Source organism: Bos indicus x Bos taurus, chromosome 16, assembly GCF_003369695.1.
Source record: "Bos indicus x Bos taurus breed Angus x Brahman F1 hybrid chromosome 16, Bos_hybrid_MaternalHap_v2.0, whole genome shotgun sequence".
Lineage (NCBI taxonomy): Eukaryota > Metazoa > Chordata > Mammalia > Artiodactyla > Bovidae > Bos > Bos indicus x Bos taurus.
Genome location: NC_040091.1, coordinates 79596688 through 79612859, shown reverse-complemented (window position 1 = coordinate 79612859; position 16172 = coordinate 79596688). Strand labels below are relative to the sequence as shown.

Here is a 16172-nt window from a genome sequence, read left to right as displayed (position 1 = left end):
TGAGGGAACCCGGGCAGGGGAACCAGGAAGGAGGGCACAGGTGCCCACCATGGTGACACCATCGCTCACAGCCTCCCCGGGGCTGGCCAGGGGGGTCCCGTATCAACTGCAAGGCCGTGGACGACTCCTGGGGGGGAGTCTGGGGGACACAGAGAGGCCGGACAAGGCAGAGCCCCTCAGTTGGGGGCAGACCCTGAGGCGGGGAGGGGCGGCACCCAGCTCCTGGTGAAGGCCTGTGGGACGGGAGCAGGGGCAGGGGCCTCCTCAGGGTGGGGTGCGGCTCCGGGGCCCCGGGCTGGGTCACACGCTCTTCACACGTGCATTTATCAGGAGTGGGACTGGCCCACACGACCCTCCAGAGGCTGGAGACACTGAGTCACCACCCCCCGCTGCCCAGGGGCCACAGGGCTCCCGCGGCCGGAGCTGCAAGCGCTGACCACCCAGGCCTTCCTGGGGCTTGTTTATGTCAGGGCCCTGCCCACTGCGAGGCTGCAGGTCAGCTCTCCCCCTTCCTGGCCCAGCTGTGCAGCCCCAGGGCCTGGGGGGGAAAACACTAGCAGAGAACTGGAGGAGTGGGGAGCGGCCTTGGTGGGGGGAGGGATGGTCCCGGCGGAAGGACCCCTGGCCGCCCTGAGGCCTCAGGCTGCTGCTGTATTCTCAGGGGTGGCGGGAGACCAGAGAGCAGGAGGGGCTGGAGTTACCCCTGCCAGCCGGGTCTGGCCCCCACGGACGACCCCGGCTTCAGATGCCCACTCTGTCCCTCAGGCCTCTGTCCTGGCCCCGCCAGCCAGACTGATGGAGCCGCAGCTGGCCTCCGGGGGCGCGGGGTGGGGGGCCCTGACCTGCCTGCGCTCAGGCCGGCTCTGACAGCCAGGGGGTCGCCCGCCGGCCCCGTTCGGTGGGAAGCAGGTCAGAGCTCCCGGGCTCACAGCTACTGGGCGGGTGGACATCACCCCTTCTCTGGTGGCGGCCTGGGGGTTGGCGGAAGGCTGCTCCTTGTAGCCCCAGTGACCGCCCCGCAGGCTCCGCCCCTCACTGATGGGCTCTGAGGACCAGCCCTCCCGGGATGACGGGTGCGAGGGCAGCCGGAGCTCCTCGTCTGGGACCGCCGACCCCCGCCCCCCCACCCCCCACCAGGGATGAGCTTGAACAAAGCCCGTCCCTCCCGGATCCCGGCTCCCTAAGGCGGGAACGGTGCTGGGGGGGCTGTGGGAACGCTCTAGGTGTCCCGGGGCGGGGCTCTTCCAGCCCCGCCCCCAGGCGGTCCCCCAGGCAGGAGGTCCTGCGCCCAAACGCCTGCAGGTCCGCGCTCCGGGCTGTTCACTCTTTCCTTTCCTGGATGAAACTCCTGCCAGTTTGGGAGGAAGGGGAGCGGGCTGGCGAGGTTTCCCTGACTCCTCCTCCGCGGCCTCGCCCTCCCTTGCCAAGCCCAGCCCGCGAAGCTGGGAGCAAAGAGGCGAAGCCTACGCCTGTCCGACCGCGCGCCCCGCCAGCGCCGCACCGAGCCGGCACTCCCGCCAGGTGCCTCCGCCGCAGGCCGCCGAGATGCCCCGCGCGCCCCGGCTCCTGCCTCTGTGGCTGTGCGCCGCGGCGCTCTGCGCCCCACCGGCCGCCCCCCCGCCCCGCCCGCGGCCCGGCTGCCCGGTGCCCTGCCGCTGCCGCGAGGCGGGCATTCTGCTGTGGGTGGACTGCTCCGAGCGGGGGCTGTCCACCGTGCCGGCGGGCCTGGACCCCCTGACCGCCTACCTGTGAGTACGCGCACTTCCCCCGGCACCTGCCTAGCTGCGCGGCCGCCGCGCGGTCGGAGCCCCGAGGCGCAGCACCCTCTGCCAGTCCTGGGCTGTGGGCTGAGGGTGGGGAAGCGCAGTCCCGGGCGGGCAGGGCTGAGTCAGCCGGGAGTCCGGGCTCCCCTGGCTCGTTCCCACTTGGCCCCGGCCTTGGGGCTTCACGATGGGGACCTGGCCTGGGCAGAGGGGAGTCCCCGAGCCCTGAGCAGAGGGGCCAGGGCCGGCAGCCCCTTGTCGTCCTGCTGGTTTCCTCTCCGGAAGAGCAGCACCCAGGACAGTGGCGGAGTGGACTCGGTGGAGGAGACGGGAGGGCCCCCTGGGGGACGAGGCCAGCAGAGCTGTCACCCGAGCTGGGTGGCCTTGATGGGCATCCCAGAGGCCGGGAGAGGGGCCGCCCACTCTCAGCTCCTGCAAGAGGCAGCTGCGGCACCAGCCCGGCTCACGGTGGCCTCTGGCTCCCCAGGGCCTCCCCGAAGTGGGTCCCAAGAGGCCGTGCAGGAGACACTCATTTGTGAGCAGGCGCCAGGCTGAAAACCAGAGGACTGTTTTTAGTTGGGGTGAAGGGGACTGTACTGGGGGCGGGGAGGGGGCTCCGGCCTATCACTGGGGCCGGAGGTGGCTGAGGGCACATTCCAGGCCCCCTGCCTCCCTCAGCTCTGGGAGAAGTGTCCCGGCTCAGCCCTGCCCAGGCCCCACGACCTCTTCCAGGGTGAAGAGAGCATGTGGGCGAGTCCGGGCGTCAGTCCGGGGTCATCTGTCTCGGGCTTTGTGGCCTCGGGATTCAGGACCCACGGGCTCTCAGGGGAGCGGGTCGTGCTGAGTCAAGCAGGTATCTGCTGGATTAAATGCCCGGGGCACCTCCTCTTTAGCTGTTTTGCGTGTGCGCGGGGTGTGGGTGAGGACATGACTTCCTGTGAAGACAGGGTTCTGGGGCTCAGCTGAGTCTGGGAGAGATTTCTGGGGGGCAGAAGAGAGGCCCTGCCTCCATGTTGGGGGCCGGCTTCCCCAGGCCCACCCTCTCTCAGGGTGTCCCCAGCTACCCTGCCGGAGGGCTGTCCCCACTGTCTTGTCAGAGTCCCCCTGGAGCAGCATCTGGGGTTTTCTGAGCCGACCCCACGCCTTTCGGGGGCCTGAGAAAGCCCTGCTCTCCCGGGACCCAGCCCGTGTTTCTGGGGGTGGGACAGAGGGTCGCGTGTGGCCTGGGGACCTTAGCAGGGGCCCCGCAGTGTCAGGGGAGGGGAGACGCAGGCCCTTCCCCCTCTGGCCTGATTCCTGTGTGGGTGGTGAGCGCAGCCGTCTGCCTCTCTGGAGGGAAGCCCCGGCATCAGAGTGCTGCACGGTGGGGAAACGCCGGTCTGGCCCCAAGGGGCTCCGTTCTCGTCGGGGACCGGCCAAGCTTGCGTCTGATGTCGTGACCAGCAGGGCCTCTCCTCTGGGCCTCTCCAACCCTGGCCCCCTCCTGCTCCACCCCCAACATGGTCACTCAAGTCCTCTAAGCCTGAGGTCCTCATCTGTACGTGGGGATAGGTGTGTGGCGGGCAGCATAAGTGCGCTGATGTGTCCTGTAAAGTCGTGAGCTCCTGACACGTCCCAAGCAGCTGTCCTGCCTCCTGTCGGGTGTCCGGGGTGGGGAGTGGGTGGGAGGGAGAGCCTGGAATCTCGGTGGGAGGGAAACTGACCCCTCAGGCGGTAGGGGGAGGAGGGGAGGTGGCCTCAAGGTGCTGGCCTCAGTTAGGACTCGGCTGCCCTGGGCTCGGGGTCCAGCCAGCTATGAATACTGGGGAGGTGGGGGTGGAGTGGACAGGAGTCTTCCTGACACGGGAGGAGAAGGCGAGAGGTCAGATCACTTGGATGCACAGGGAGTGGCCGGCCAGAGGGTGCCCTTGAAGACATTGAAGGAGCCAGAGACTGAGCCGTAGGGGTGCCGAGGAGCCCCGGGCTTGGGGGGACAGCCTGCTGCTGCCCACCCTGGGGGGCCCCTCTGCCTGGTCGCTGTCACAGTGCACACACTTCTGGCTCCTCTGTCTGGGCTCCAGGGATGCCAGAAAGTCTTCTCAGTGCCCCTGCCATCTCTGGTTTAGCTGCAAAGACGACACTCCCCTGGGGTTGGCTGCCAGGCTGATCAGGTGGGAGGGGCAGGCTTTAGCACCGCAGGCCCTTGGGCATCCCTCTGGTCTGCGGTCTCAGTGAGACTTGGTGTGGACATTCTCCCTGGAACTCGCCTGGGATCAGTGGCCCCGTCTCTGGGGCGACCGGAAGGTGGGGTGGCCACGCAGCAAGAGGCAGACACACAGCTGCGGGCAGTGCCCAGGGCTGTCCCTGACTTGGGGAATTGGGTGGTACTCTGAGTCCCCACTTTGGTCAGGAAGCAGGAGGGGAGCGGTACTGCTTGGAGGGGATCGGACCCCTCAGCCTGCGTTTCCACCACCTTCTGCCGCCGCGGCTGGGGGCCCCTCCAGGGTGGGCAGTGGGGGGCTGACAGCCCACCGCTGTAGGCACCCTCTGGCCAGCCGCTCCCCATGCATCCAAGTGTCCTGATCTGACCTCTCGCCTTCTCCTCCCGTGTCTGGAAGACTTGTGTCCACTCCCCCCCAACCCCTCATTCACAGCTGGCTGGACCCCGACCCAGGGCAGCCGAGTGAGGCCGCCTCCCTTCCTCCCCCAACGGCCCGGGGGCACTTTCCCTCCCACCGAGGCTCCAGGCTCTCTCTCGCACCCCCTCCCCACCCCGGACACCCGACAGGAGGCAGGACAGCTGCTTGGGACCTGTTGGGCGCTAACGGCTTTACCAGGCAGCTTCCTGCCTCCTTCGGTCTCACTCGCTGCAAGGCTGCTGTGATGACCCCCGACTCTGACCCCCTGACCGCTGACTCCTGACCCTGACCGAAGGAAGATTCTGGGCAGTCCGCGTCCATCACTGCTGGGGGCACAGGTCGGAGGCGGGGTCACGGCAGAGCAGGGCTGGAGTCATCTGAGCTGGTGACCTGGGCCAGATTCCTACCTGTGAACGGAGCTCACACCTGCCTCACAGGGACGTCATCTGGATTCAATGAGGCAACGTTCCTAAAGGGTCTGGCACAGTGCCTGGCCCCTGGGGAGAGCCTGGTGTTAGCAATGTTGTTATTAGGGTGGCCAGGGCCAAGAAGTGTTAGTCAAGGAGGTCTTCCTGGAGGAGGAAGTGTGAGGAAGCAGGGGGTGGGTGGAGAGGTGTGGGGTGGATGTGTGTGCCTGGTGGAGGCTGAGAGGGCAGAGAGTAGGCGCAGGGAGCCGCGAGGAGCCCCTGGGACCTGGGCCGGCTTAAGTTTTCTCCTGGCTGATGTGGACGCAGAGATCTGCAGTGGGATGGCGTGGGGTGGGGTGGCATGGGGTGGGGTGGGCGGAGCCACAGCTGGGAGACCCCAGCTCACGGAGTCCAGCAGGGCCTGCTGTCTGAGGAGGCAGAGAAGCACACGGCCCGGGGGAGGGCAGCGGCCTTGGGGGCTGAGTCTGGGGGACCCACGAGCCTCGTCTCATTCTGGAGCCCAGAGGCCTCCCTTTCTGGGCCAGCCCGCACTGGTCTTTTCTAGAAGATTCTAAGGGCATGAGGTACCCCTGCAGAACTTGGGGTGTGAGCTCTAACCGCCAGCCAGTCAGCTGCTCGGGTACACGTCCCGGAACATTTCAGGACCGCGGTGCCCAGGGGTCTTGTTGAGAAACGGGGTGGGGGAGCCCCTCCCAGAAGCAGGGTCCCCCAGGGACCTTTGGGGGCAGGCCCAGGGGTCGCTGGAGGAGAGTGAGCAGTTCAAAGGAGAGGCGGGAGGCAGCCCCAGGCAAAACAAAGAGGAAACCTCTGGGGTGGCGGGCGGGGCGCTGGCGAGGAGAAGAAAGGCTGCCTGGGGGTGCTGCTGGCCCGCTCTGAGGGGCTCCCCTGCAGCAGCGCTTCCGTCCGTGTGCATCATACCCGCCGGCTGGCAGGGTCAGGTGGGCGTGGGGCCCAGTGCCCAAAGCGGAGGCCCTGACTGGCCTGGGCCGTCTCAGCCCCTCTGCCCACGGCCTGTGGCTCAGCCCCGCGTGGTTTCCGACTGCCACTCATCCAAGGCTGGTCCTGCGCACAGCACCCAGGCTGGGGCTGGGGGTGGGTGGGTGGGAGGCACCACCAGGCGGAGGGGGCCAAGCCTGGGGCCATGTGTCGTGTCTGGTGTGAAACGTTGACACCTGTGGGTGGGTCTTGTTTTTCCTGTGAAGGGGGAGCTCTGGGGTCTGGGCTCCAGGGCCCGAGGCGCTGCCCGTCGTCCGTTCCCTACCCTCCCCGCCACCGGCCGTGTGCATCAAGCCCCCGCCCGGGGACCTCAGCGCAGGGCCTTCCCCGAGCATTGTTTGCTCTTGGGTTCCTGGCACGGCGGGTGCTGGGGGGATGGAGGAAATGACCGGTCTCCCGTGGTGCCTGGAGAAGCGGGACACCCGGGGATGTTCCAGGAGGAAGAGCCAGGACTTCCAGGAGGCTGCGGTCTGCAGGATCCAGCTTCTGCTAAGAAGCCGAGTTCCGTGGAATGCGCAGGTCCTGAGTGCAGCACCGGGAAAGAGCGGCCCTGGGGCGGGCCGAGGCGTGGGCTCTCCTTCTGCCCCAGGACAGACCCGGGGTCTCTGAGGACCCTGACGGTCCCCAGGAGCAGGGCTCTGGGCACCTGAGTGGGCTCGGGCCCCTTGGGAAGCTGCAGGAGACAGCGATGGGAGACATTTCCACCCTCTGCCCCCAAGCTGGAAAAGACAAGGCTTCTGAGCCCAACTGAGATGGACTCGCTGACTTGGGGCTCTCCTAGTGATGGGGGCCCCTCTGTGCTCACTAGTCCCCTGATAACGGGAGAGGCTCCCAATGGCTGACACCAGTTCAGGCCTTGCCTCCCCGCGGACGTGGGAGAGCAGTTCTCCGAGGGGAAGGACACCCCAGAGGCCCAAACTGGGCAGAGAGCGGAGAGTCCTTCTGGAAGCCGCAGGAGGACACGGTGCAGAGGAGAGCTGGGCGCTGGCCTTGCGCCCCCCGAGCCGTGCCAGCGGGCGGGCACCGGGCAGTGGGCGGCTGGGGCGGGCCGCTGCCCTGCGACAGGAGCCCCCGGGGCAGAGGCCCTCTGTCCAGCCCCTCGCCCCTCACCCCAGTCTGTCTCTCACCTGTTTCCTTTCTGCCCTCCCTCCCAGCTCCACCGCGTGGGGGAAATGCCCGCACTTCCCATCCTGTACGCTCCCAGGAAGTCCAGAAGCTTCTTTGGGAAAACACTGGGCCATTCCTGGGGCCTGCGGACCTACCTGGGCCCTTGCCACCCCGGGGCCGCCTCCGTGGCCGTGTGAGCCGTGAGGGGGCATCGGCCTGGCCCACCTTACCGTAGGGAGTGGGGCTGCCTGCCTCCCCGCGCTGTGAGCCCGCCTCGCAGCGCCCAGGGGTCCGGCTCTGGGGTAGGCAGACGCCGGGCACCTGAACCCCCACCCACCGCCCCGGCCGAGCAGTCCCTGGGAGCCTGTTTCCTTCCCGCCTTGGGGAGAGTCAGGGGTTCCCCTCGCCACCTGCCCGCTGCGGCTCTGCCGGGGGTGGACGCGGGGTGACTCTGGGAGACCGGCGGCCCGGAGCAGTGGGCGGATGGCTGCCCGGGAAGGCGCTGCAGCGGGGAGCCCTGGCCGCTGGTGGATGCGAGATTCAGACGGCAGGGGCCGGAGGCCGATGGCCGGGCTGGGGGAGGGGACGCACCCGCGGGTTTCTCTCTATCACCTCCCCCCCACCACCCCCCGACCCCTCCGTCCCTCCCGAGGCGGGCCTTCCAGAGAAGGGCTTTCTGCCTTTTCCTCCTCAGGTCACGTTAAAAAAGCAAAACACAGAAAACAAAAGCCAGCTCGAGGTGTCGGGCAGCTGGGGTGATTGTCCAGCCTCCTCAGGCAGCTTCCGGCCAAGCAGGGCGCCCCCCTCGCACCGGGCTGCCTGCGGGGAGGTCTGGTGTGCTTGTCCCGCGGGCAGGGCCAGTCTCCGCACTGCCCTGTGTGTCTGTGTGTGTGCCCAGAGCTGCCTGCTGGGGCTCGCCTGCTCCTCCCGTCCTCCGGCCCTCTGGAGGAGGCGGTGCCCGGGACGTGGCCACCGCCTCCTCCCCCCCTGGCCTCCGGGGTCCTGGGAGGGAAGCTGAGCCAGGCGCCTGGCACCCTGGCGCCTGCAGCACAGACGAGGCTTGCTGGGGTGAGACCAGAGGGTGGGCTCTGGGAGGACCACCGCCCTCTCCCCTCCCCCTACGCCTCTATGGGCGCTGGATGGGCGGGCGGCCCTGGGGCGTCTAGGTGTCAGGGGTCTGTGCGGTCCCAGGCTTAGAGCCAGGGCACGTGGCATCCCAGAGGGGCGGGGAGTGGTGGGGCCAAGGGGTCCACATGGCACCTCCCTTCTCACACACACAGACACACGCAGACACACGCACAGAGTCACACACAGATACAGAGACACAGACACATATACAGTCACACACACAGACACAGACACACAAAGAGACCCCGAGACAGACACACAGACACACATGCTCCTGCGGGGCGGGTCTCCTCCTGCAGGGGGCGCCCTGCATGGCGGGAGTGCGTCGTCCTGGTCACCGCTCCCCCAGCTCAGGCCCGGAGGCCCGGTGGGTGTTGGGGATGGAAGGAGCTGGATCGAGTGTGCGGGCTGTGAGCACCAAGCCAGGAAGAACTGTAAATGAATGCCCTCCCTGCCTTTGTGGTGGACACCGGACGGGCAGGCTGGGAGGACCATCGTCCGGGACAGAAGCGGGAGGGAGTGGGGACAGGGGCTGACTCCGCAGTCCCAGCACGGCGCCCGCCCAGTGTGGCTCGGGGTGGTGACCTGGGCCCCCCTGCCAGGAGCCGTGTCCCGCGCTGTAGGGGCTGTCTTGGGCTGCCGCTCCACTGTCCCCACCTCCAAGGTCTTGAGTTTTGAACGATGGCCTCGTGTTTATTTTGCTCTGAGTCCTGCAGAGTGTGTTGCTGGCCCTGCGCTTGTTTGTAGGATGAGGGTCTCAACCTGACCCCGACCCCCAGTGGTCATGGGCTGAGCGAGTCCCCTCTGTGCCTGTGCCCTGGACCCTCTGCTGCTGTGCCCGGGATCACAGTGAGCATGAGTGATGCAGGCAGAGCAGGCTGGAGGATGCGGCGGGTGCCCTTCTGAGGGCCATGCTGGGGCCGGGCCCTGTGCAGACGCATCTGAGTGGACAGTACGGGGCGGCTGGGCCTGTGCACAGCGTCTGCGGGGCGGGGACCACGGCCGAGCTGTGCTTCAGTCAGGCGTCAGACTAGTGGGCAAGGCCTCCAGGGGAATGGCTGGGGGCTCCTCCCGTCTTTATGGTGGACAGAGCAGGGGGCTACTACAGAGCTCGGAGTGACCCGCCGTCTACCAGTCCCTGTGACGCAGGTACAGGGACCCCGCAGGGGTGTGACCCCTGGGGCTCTCCGCCCTCCCTGTAACTCCTCCAGTTCCCACCCCCCACCAGCTCTGTGCGGAGGGGAAAGGCGGCTCTCCCTGCTCTGTTGGCCCTGAAGGCTGGAGATGGAGGTGCCGGGCGGTCCCCGTCATCCCCCAGGGCAACGCAGCTGCTCAGGGGGCTGAGGGAGGAGGCCGAGGGCCTGGGCTGCCCCTCGTGGGACTCACACAGCGTCAAAGCGCCTGCCTGCAGCCAGCCCACAATGCATCATGGCCCCACGGCGTGGAGGGGGCAGGGCTGGAGAGGGGGCAGGCCCCTATGCTGGCCACCTTGTCCAGGCCGGGCAGTAGCTGGACGTCTCCATGAGCCAGTTTGCTCAATACTTAACAAGAAAGTTGTTGAACAAACAGGAGGGTTGCGCAAACGTGATTTATGCCCTGCAGACCCTTGGACATCCTGAAGCCCTTACTCCACATGGGGCCAGCAGTCTCCCTCCTCTGGGGACCTGTCTGGGTGCAGGGGCTCAGACCCCAGCCCAGACCTGCTGGGTCCACGACTGCATTTCAAGTGTGCCCAGAACCAGCCTCCAGCTTCTCTGTGGAATAAATCAGCCAGCCCTGCACCCTCCCCCAGCCCCGCCCTGGGGTTGCTTTGACCCGAGTCGTTACTTAGATGGGGCCTCATGGTCACCTCTGTGATTTATTGCGAGGATGTGGTTAAGAAAGGCATTTGAGCCGGAAGCCTGCCACTCTGGGGGGCCGTCTTCGGAGGGACCCAGGGAAGTGTCAGCTTGACTTAGGCCCCCGCTCTTCCTCCGGGAGCTTCCCCCCCTGGCTCTGACTGCCGTTCACTGCCTGTTTCCCAGCTGGCTGGTGTCGCTCAGTGCGTGGTGCCCAGAGCTGTCGCTGGGATGAACAAGGCCGTAAACGAACACACAGGCGGCGTGGAGCGCTCTGGAGAGCCGGCTGGGCCGGAGGGCAGCCTCCCATCCGGAGGCAGTGTGGCCTGGCCCCCCTGCAGGCCCGAGGGGTGGCATCCACCCGTGTGGCTGCGGTGAGAGCCAGACTCAGCTGCCAGTCGGCCAGCCCGCAGCCCGGCTCGGGTTTCGCCGAGAGTGGGACGTCTGCCCCATAAACCCTGCCGCACGGGAGCGTCGGCCTGTCCGTCACTCCCTTTACTGCTTCTTAGAAAAGAAGCCTCCACTCCGTGACCAAGGAGCAGAGACAGAGTGTGGGTGCAGAGAGGGCTCCGGGGCCGGGGGCTCTGGGCTCGAGTCTGCGCCGTGTCCGACTCTGAAGGTCCTCGTCTATGCCCGGGGAGGTTGGGGGCTGGTGGGCCAGCGGGCGCCACCCTGCAGGTGCCAGGTGGGGACAGGCTTAGGGCAGGGGGGCGCTGCGGGGAGGGTGCGTCCCACAGGGGCTCCTGGGACCACCCAGGTGCTGAGACCCATGGCCAGCGACCTCTGGGGGTGACTCAGAACAGCGTGCCCTTGGCCCTGCAGCAACTCTCAGCAGGTATGCCGGGGACACACAGATGAGGTGGACACACAGAAACACACTTCCTACTTCAGTCCCCTGAGATAAAGGCTGGGCAGTATAATCAGGAAATCCAGCAGGAGCCCTTAGCCGGCGCTGCGTTCCTGGAGGGCTTTCAGAATGAGTCCCCCCTCTCTGATTGTTTAACTTTCGTTTATGTGGAGTGTACTCACAGAAAAGTGTACCTTTGGCAAATGTGTCCTGGTAAATTTCTACAAGCTGAATACACTTGGGTAACCAGTGCCCAGACCAGGAAATGGAGCAGTAGCAGCCTCCCCCCAGTACCAGCTGCCCCCGAATCCCGGGGCAGCCTCGGCCATGGCCCCTCTCGCCTTGTTGGCCTTGATGTGGACGGAGCAGGGCTGTGTGTGGCCCTTGTTTGAAGCCCCCGCCTGCTCCCACGGCTACCATCTTCACTGTGGGTGGGCTCGGGCGCCGTGGACAGATCCTGTGGTTTGGGGCTTTCGGGATGGGGCTGCTGGGGCCGCTCCGGGCAGGGGTCTGGGACGCACGGACACACAGGAGAACTGCCAGGTCACAGCAGACCCCAGAGGCCGCTCCAGGCAGAGGGCGGTTGGGTGGGGCTGTGGTCCAGGGCGTCAGCAGGGCACTTCCGGGGTGGGGAGGACGGGGAGGGTGTGGGGTGTACGGAGGCCTATCCGAGTGCTCCCCGCATCGCGCCCGTCTCCTGTCACCGCGCCCCGAGCCAGGCGGTGTCCGCGGGGCCTCGTCCTCTACCTCCCTGGGCTGCTGGCTTCCGGGCCCGGGGGCACATCGCCCCAGCCGCTGCCCGCCCCCGTGTGTGTCCGCGTCTCTTCTGCGGCACCTGCACCCCGGGCTGCCCAGAGGCTCCTCCACTTCAGATGCTTCACTCACTTTCACGGGGAAGACCCTTTCCCACAGGTCCTGGGGATCAGGACCCCAACACGTCTCTGAGGACCTCCGCTCAGCCCACAGCACCATCTCTGCGGCTGCCCCGCTGCCCAGGTGCCGCCTCGGCCATGCTCTCAGCCAGGCCGCTTTCTCAGGGCTACCCTGTCCTTCGTGGCCTTCTTCCAGGAAGCCCTCCCTGCCTGTGTCCTGGTCCCCAGGCATGGGGTTCCTCCAGCACCAACGTCCAGCTGTGCCTGTGGTCTGAATGTGTCCTTGGACTGCAGCTTCTGAGGGCAGGGTGTGCCCACCCCCTGCTTGAGTGCCCACCCCCTCCTCGTGTGCACACACACCTCTCTTGTGTGCACACTCCCACACATACCTCCCTTCTGTGCACACACACCTCCTTTGTGTGCACACCCCAACACACACCTCCCAAGCTCGGCTCAGCTCTGCACGTGAGGTGCCGGAGCAAGGAACGAGGCCGATGGCACCCTTCCAGTGTGTCTGGCCCAGGGCACCATGCCCAGTGGCGGCCCAGTAGTCAGCCCTTTCCCATGCCCCCTTTCCCTCCAGACAACCCCCTCCCTAGGGACTGGGCTATTTCTTGGTCCCAGGGCCTCTGCAGGAGTCCTGGCTATGCCCACAACACAGGGAAGAAGGAAGCCCGGGGGATAGGGGTGCCCAGCCGTTTGCTCTCTTTAGAGGAGCCAGGAGACAGGAATGCCTTTGGCTGGGGGACCCTGGCCAGAGATCGGAAGATCAAAGGTGGGAAGATGAGGGATGAGGCAGGCGGCACTCTCTGGAGGCTGCAGTGGCAGCTGGTGGCTCCTAAGGGCAGGGCAGGCCCAGAGCACCCTCCCGCGTTCCCCCGAAGTAACCCAAGGAACAGCTTCTCCAGACGAGGGCTCTCGGGGTGAGGGCGGCTGAGGGTGGGAGCTGGGCACCGGTGGGCAGGGCTGATCCCGCACAGCTCCCCAAAGAGGAGCTATTGTGCGACAGGTGTCGGTGCAGAAACTAAAACATAGGAAACATAACTCGGTCGCATCAAGCACCTGGAAAGCAGACAGGCCAAGGTCAGACTCGGCGTCCAGAGACCGCGTCCCCCTCAGGAGATGGTCAGTCCGAGCACAGCACAAGGGAGCGAGCTGGACATCTGGTGGGGCCCCTTCTTCCGCGGGGCTGCTAGTCGACCCTCGTTTCCCGAGCCTGTGGCCCAGACGGGTGGGAGCTGGGAGGGGGCGGGTTGTCAGAGCCCCTCCGGGGGGGACGAAGAAGGTAGCAGACAGGAGATGACCCACACAGGACTCGGTGGGATCCGCCGGGCCAGGCTCAGGGACTCAGGGCTGGGGGCGCTGGGCGGAAGGACACGGGAGGCTCTGCGGGCTGGCAGGACCTCCCGGGGGAGAGACAGCAGGGCTGGGCTCTGGAAAGTTCCACCGGTCCTGGCAGCCGGGCGAGCGGGACCAGGAGGCCCAATCCCTCCTTTGTTCCTGGCCGCCGCCCCCACCGCGCACCTTTCAGCCTCAGGCGGCTGGGGCAGGCGCGGGGCCCGGCTGGGCTCAGCAGAACCAAGCCTCTTACTGTGACTAGACGGGCAGTAACTTGATATTTCCGAGTCTTCCTTTCTGCACTGAAAAGGAAATAAAGAACTTCTCTCCCGGCCTGATGAAAGGATTAGACGAAATGAGGCCAAGGCCGTGCCAGGCTCCAGACGGCACCTGCATGGGCGGGGGCCTCCAGGGCGGCCTTGGAGGGTCCCCGCCCTGATCCGTGTCTGCACGACGGTCCCTCCCTGCAAAGGTGGCTCTTGGTGCTCTGAGTCCAGCGTCCCCTCTTTCTTATCAGACTCAAGCTGAGACTTCAGAGAACCATCCGGCCGGGATGGGCGAGGGTGGCCAGGGCAGCTGCTGGGACAGCGGTCCTGATGCGAGAGGAAGGCATCCAGCTGGGAGGTGGGGGGTGGAGGAACTCTGGATACAGGACCTCTCCAGCTTCCCCCAGACACACCTGCCACTGTGTCGATGCAGCAGAGTGCGCCTGAGCCAGTGCAACAAAGGCTGGAGCTTCGGCTCCACAAGCGGGCCCAGGACTGCGGCCTGCTCAGCACACAGCACACCGCCTCCCGCTCGGCACACACAGCGCACCGCCTCCCGCCCGGTGCAGGGCTGCCCGGTCCCCGGCCTGCCCTCTGCCCCTGCCCCCATCCCCTCTCTTGGGTGCTCTGGAGGACCTCTGACCTGATGGGATGCCCCAGCCCCCTCTCTGAGGGGCTCCGGGCCCACAGGGGAACAGATTCCCGCCTCACACATCCAGAGATGGACAGAGGGAAGGTCAGGGCAGGGCTGGAAGGCAGCGCTGGTGAGTGGAGGGTGCTGAGCTGGGCGGGATCTAGGGGGACCCCCAGGTGGACCCTTGGCTCCGGGTCAGTCTTGGTCGGGGCTGCCTGGGGAGCACCCACCCCTCGGCGCTGCGTGTGTGATGAGGGTGTCCTGGCAGCCATCGTGTGGGCAGACCAGCTGAGCCTGCAGGGTCAGTGGCCACGCCCAGGCCCTGTGAGGTCCAGCCCCAGCCCGTGTCACTGCCCATTCGTGTCACTGTGCCACCTGACTGGGCTCTGAGGGGGTCCCACACTGTTGGGTCGGCAGCTTCAGCATGTGGCGCGAGGCCTGATGCACTGCAGGCGCTTCACGAGCTGGAGGGCGCCGAGCGGCTGGGGGTCGGAGGTGCGTGTGCTGGGCCGCGGTGGGCGGCTGCATAGGCGCGGCGTTGCTTTCAGGGTGCCCAGCGCTGGTAAAGCGCTTTCCTAGGGAGGAGATGGCACAGAGAGAGCTGAGGTCTCTCGCCCAGTCACGCAGCCGGCAGAGAGCGGAGATGAGGGGGGGAATGGGCCGACGGCAGGGCCATCCCAGGACCTCCGACAGGACACCAAGGACACGCCCCGTGTCTGCTCCGTCCGGTGTGGCAACTGCTAGCCACGTGTGGCCAGTGTAGACGAGGCACTGAATTTTCACTCTGATTTAATGACCTGAAGTGTGAACAGTCAGTGCAGGGGGTGGAGGGCTGAACCATCTCGGGGCGGGGGGAGGCCTGTCGCCCCGCTGGGCTGCGTGAGGCTGCCCTGAGTGGGCCAGTGGTGTCCTGCTGGCTTCTGTGTGTGGGTGGCCCGCACAGGGAAGCAGACACCCAGGCGGCCTGTCCTGACCGTTCTCTGCAGAGCCTGTTCCAGGCTCAGTGGAGGGAGGCCCAGGGGGTCAGCACTGACCATTGGGGCAGGGAAGCACCTCTGACTGGGCAGAGGCCTTGGGACCCCCCAGCTTGATCACTTTGCCCAGCAAAGCAGCCATGTCCCCTGAGCCTGGGACAGCCTGGCTCCCCCACCTAGGGGTTCCCGCAGGGCTGAGGGTCAGATCAGCCTGGGACCCTCTCCACCTCTGAGGCCACCCTCCTCCCCTCACTCAGGCACCCGCACCCTTTCCTGCTGGTCCAGCCGGCACTTTCCCTTTTCCAAAAAGAGGTGGAAATGAGGGTGTGGCCTGAAATCGGTGCCAAACCTCGATTTCTGAATGCAGCATCCTTGAGCAGGAGGCATCTCTCTAGCCTCTCCTGGCTCTGTCTCCTTCCTCTGCTGTCACTTGGAGGAGACAAAGTGAGCACCATTCCCTGACTCCTGTGGGTTTAGAATCCAGGGCTAAAATCTACTTTATCCCCTCTCACCTGACTTTTAGGAATGTCCCCTTCCCTGGCTTTATCCCTCCTGCCCGCCTGAATTAACTGGGTCACCTGATGACCCTCTGGGTTTCCTGTCTCTCCCCGGTTCCATATGACATGCACAAGCCTTGTCTTGGCTTGGAAACCACGGGGACCCCCCTTTGACCTCCAGGTCAGATGCCAGCGCTCCCCATCAGCATCTGTCTTCCCCACCCCCGGCCGCCCATTTCCTCCTCGAACCCTAGCTAAGGGGCTGTGTTACAAACAAAGGAGTCAAGACTGGGCAGAATCAAGCAATAGCCCCTTTGTTTAAAAATACAGCATTGTTCTCACACAGGAGTTTGTGCAAAGCCCGAGAGCCTGAGGTTGTGCTGTGGTGCGTGTGACAGCTGGTGCTCTTTCCCTGGCTGGAGTCATGCCCTTGTTGGGAGATGTGCAGAACTCTGAGACAACTCTGTGTCGGCTGGTTCGGAGCCTCCAGGAAGGCAGTGGGGCCAGGCTGGCTGGGGTCCTTCACTGGGGGTGCTGCAGCCCCTGTGTGCCAGATGCCCCAGGCCTGAGAGTAAGTCCTCCCTGAGCAGGAGCCGGGGTCACAGGGGTACTGAGCCCTGAGCATCATAATTCCTCAGGGTGAGAATGTTATGAAGGCCTGCTGAGCCGGCCCTGTGTTTACTAACTGGTTTGTTTATTGACTCCTGTGCTTCTCACTCAGCTCCAGCAAGTACATCCCCATCTCACATATGGGAAGAGGGAGGCTGCCGGAAGTCAGCCAGCACAAGCAGGCCCGCAGGCTGGTCAGTGCAGCTGGCTGCTGGTGGGGTAGGGCAGTGCCAGGAACAGGGCAAGAGCCCAGCTAA

At 65.9% G+C, this 16172-nt stretch overlaps 1 protein-coding gene across 5 annotated transcripts in view; it reads left to right on the top strand.

The window, feature by feature from the left end:
* Positions 1-1123: 1123 nt before the first annotated feature.
* Positions 1124-16172, top strand: part of LGR6 (leucine rich repeat containing G protein-coupled receptor 6) — an 87894-nt gene continuing 72845 nt past the window's right edge. For 2 of the 5 annotated variants that reach the window (XM_027565877.1, XM_027565878.1), the window contains exon 1: positions 1124-1748. In XM_027565877.1, coding sequence (XP_027421678.1) covers positions 1546-1748 — 203 coding nt within the window. In that variant the 5' untranslated portion in view covers positions 1124-1545. The remainder of the gene's footprint in view (positions 1749-16172) is intronic. The other 3 variants (XM_027565874.1, XM_027565875.1, XM_027565873.1) reach the window with 3 other exon arrangements.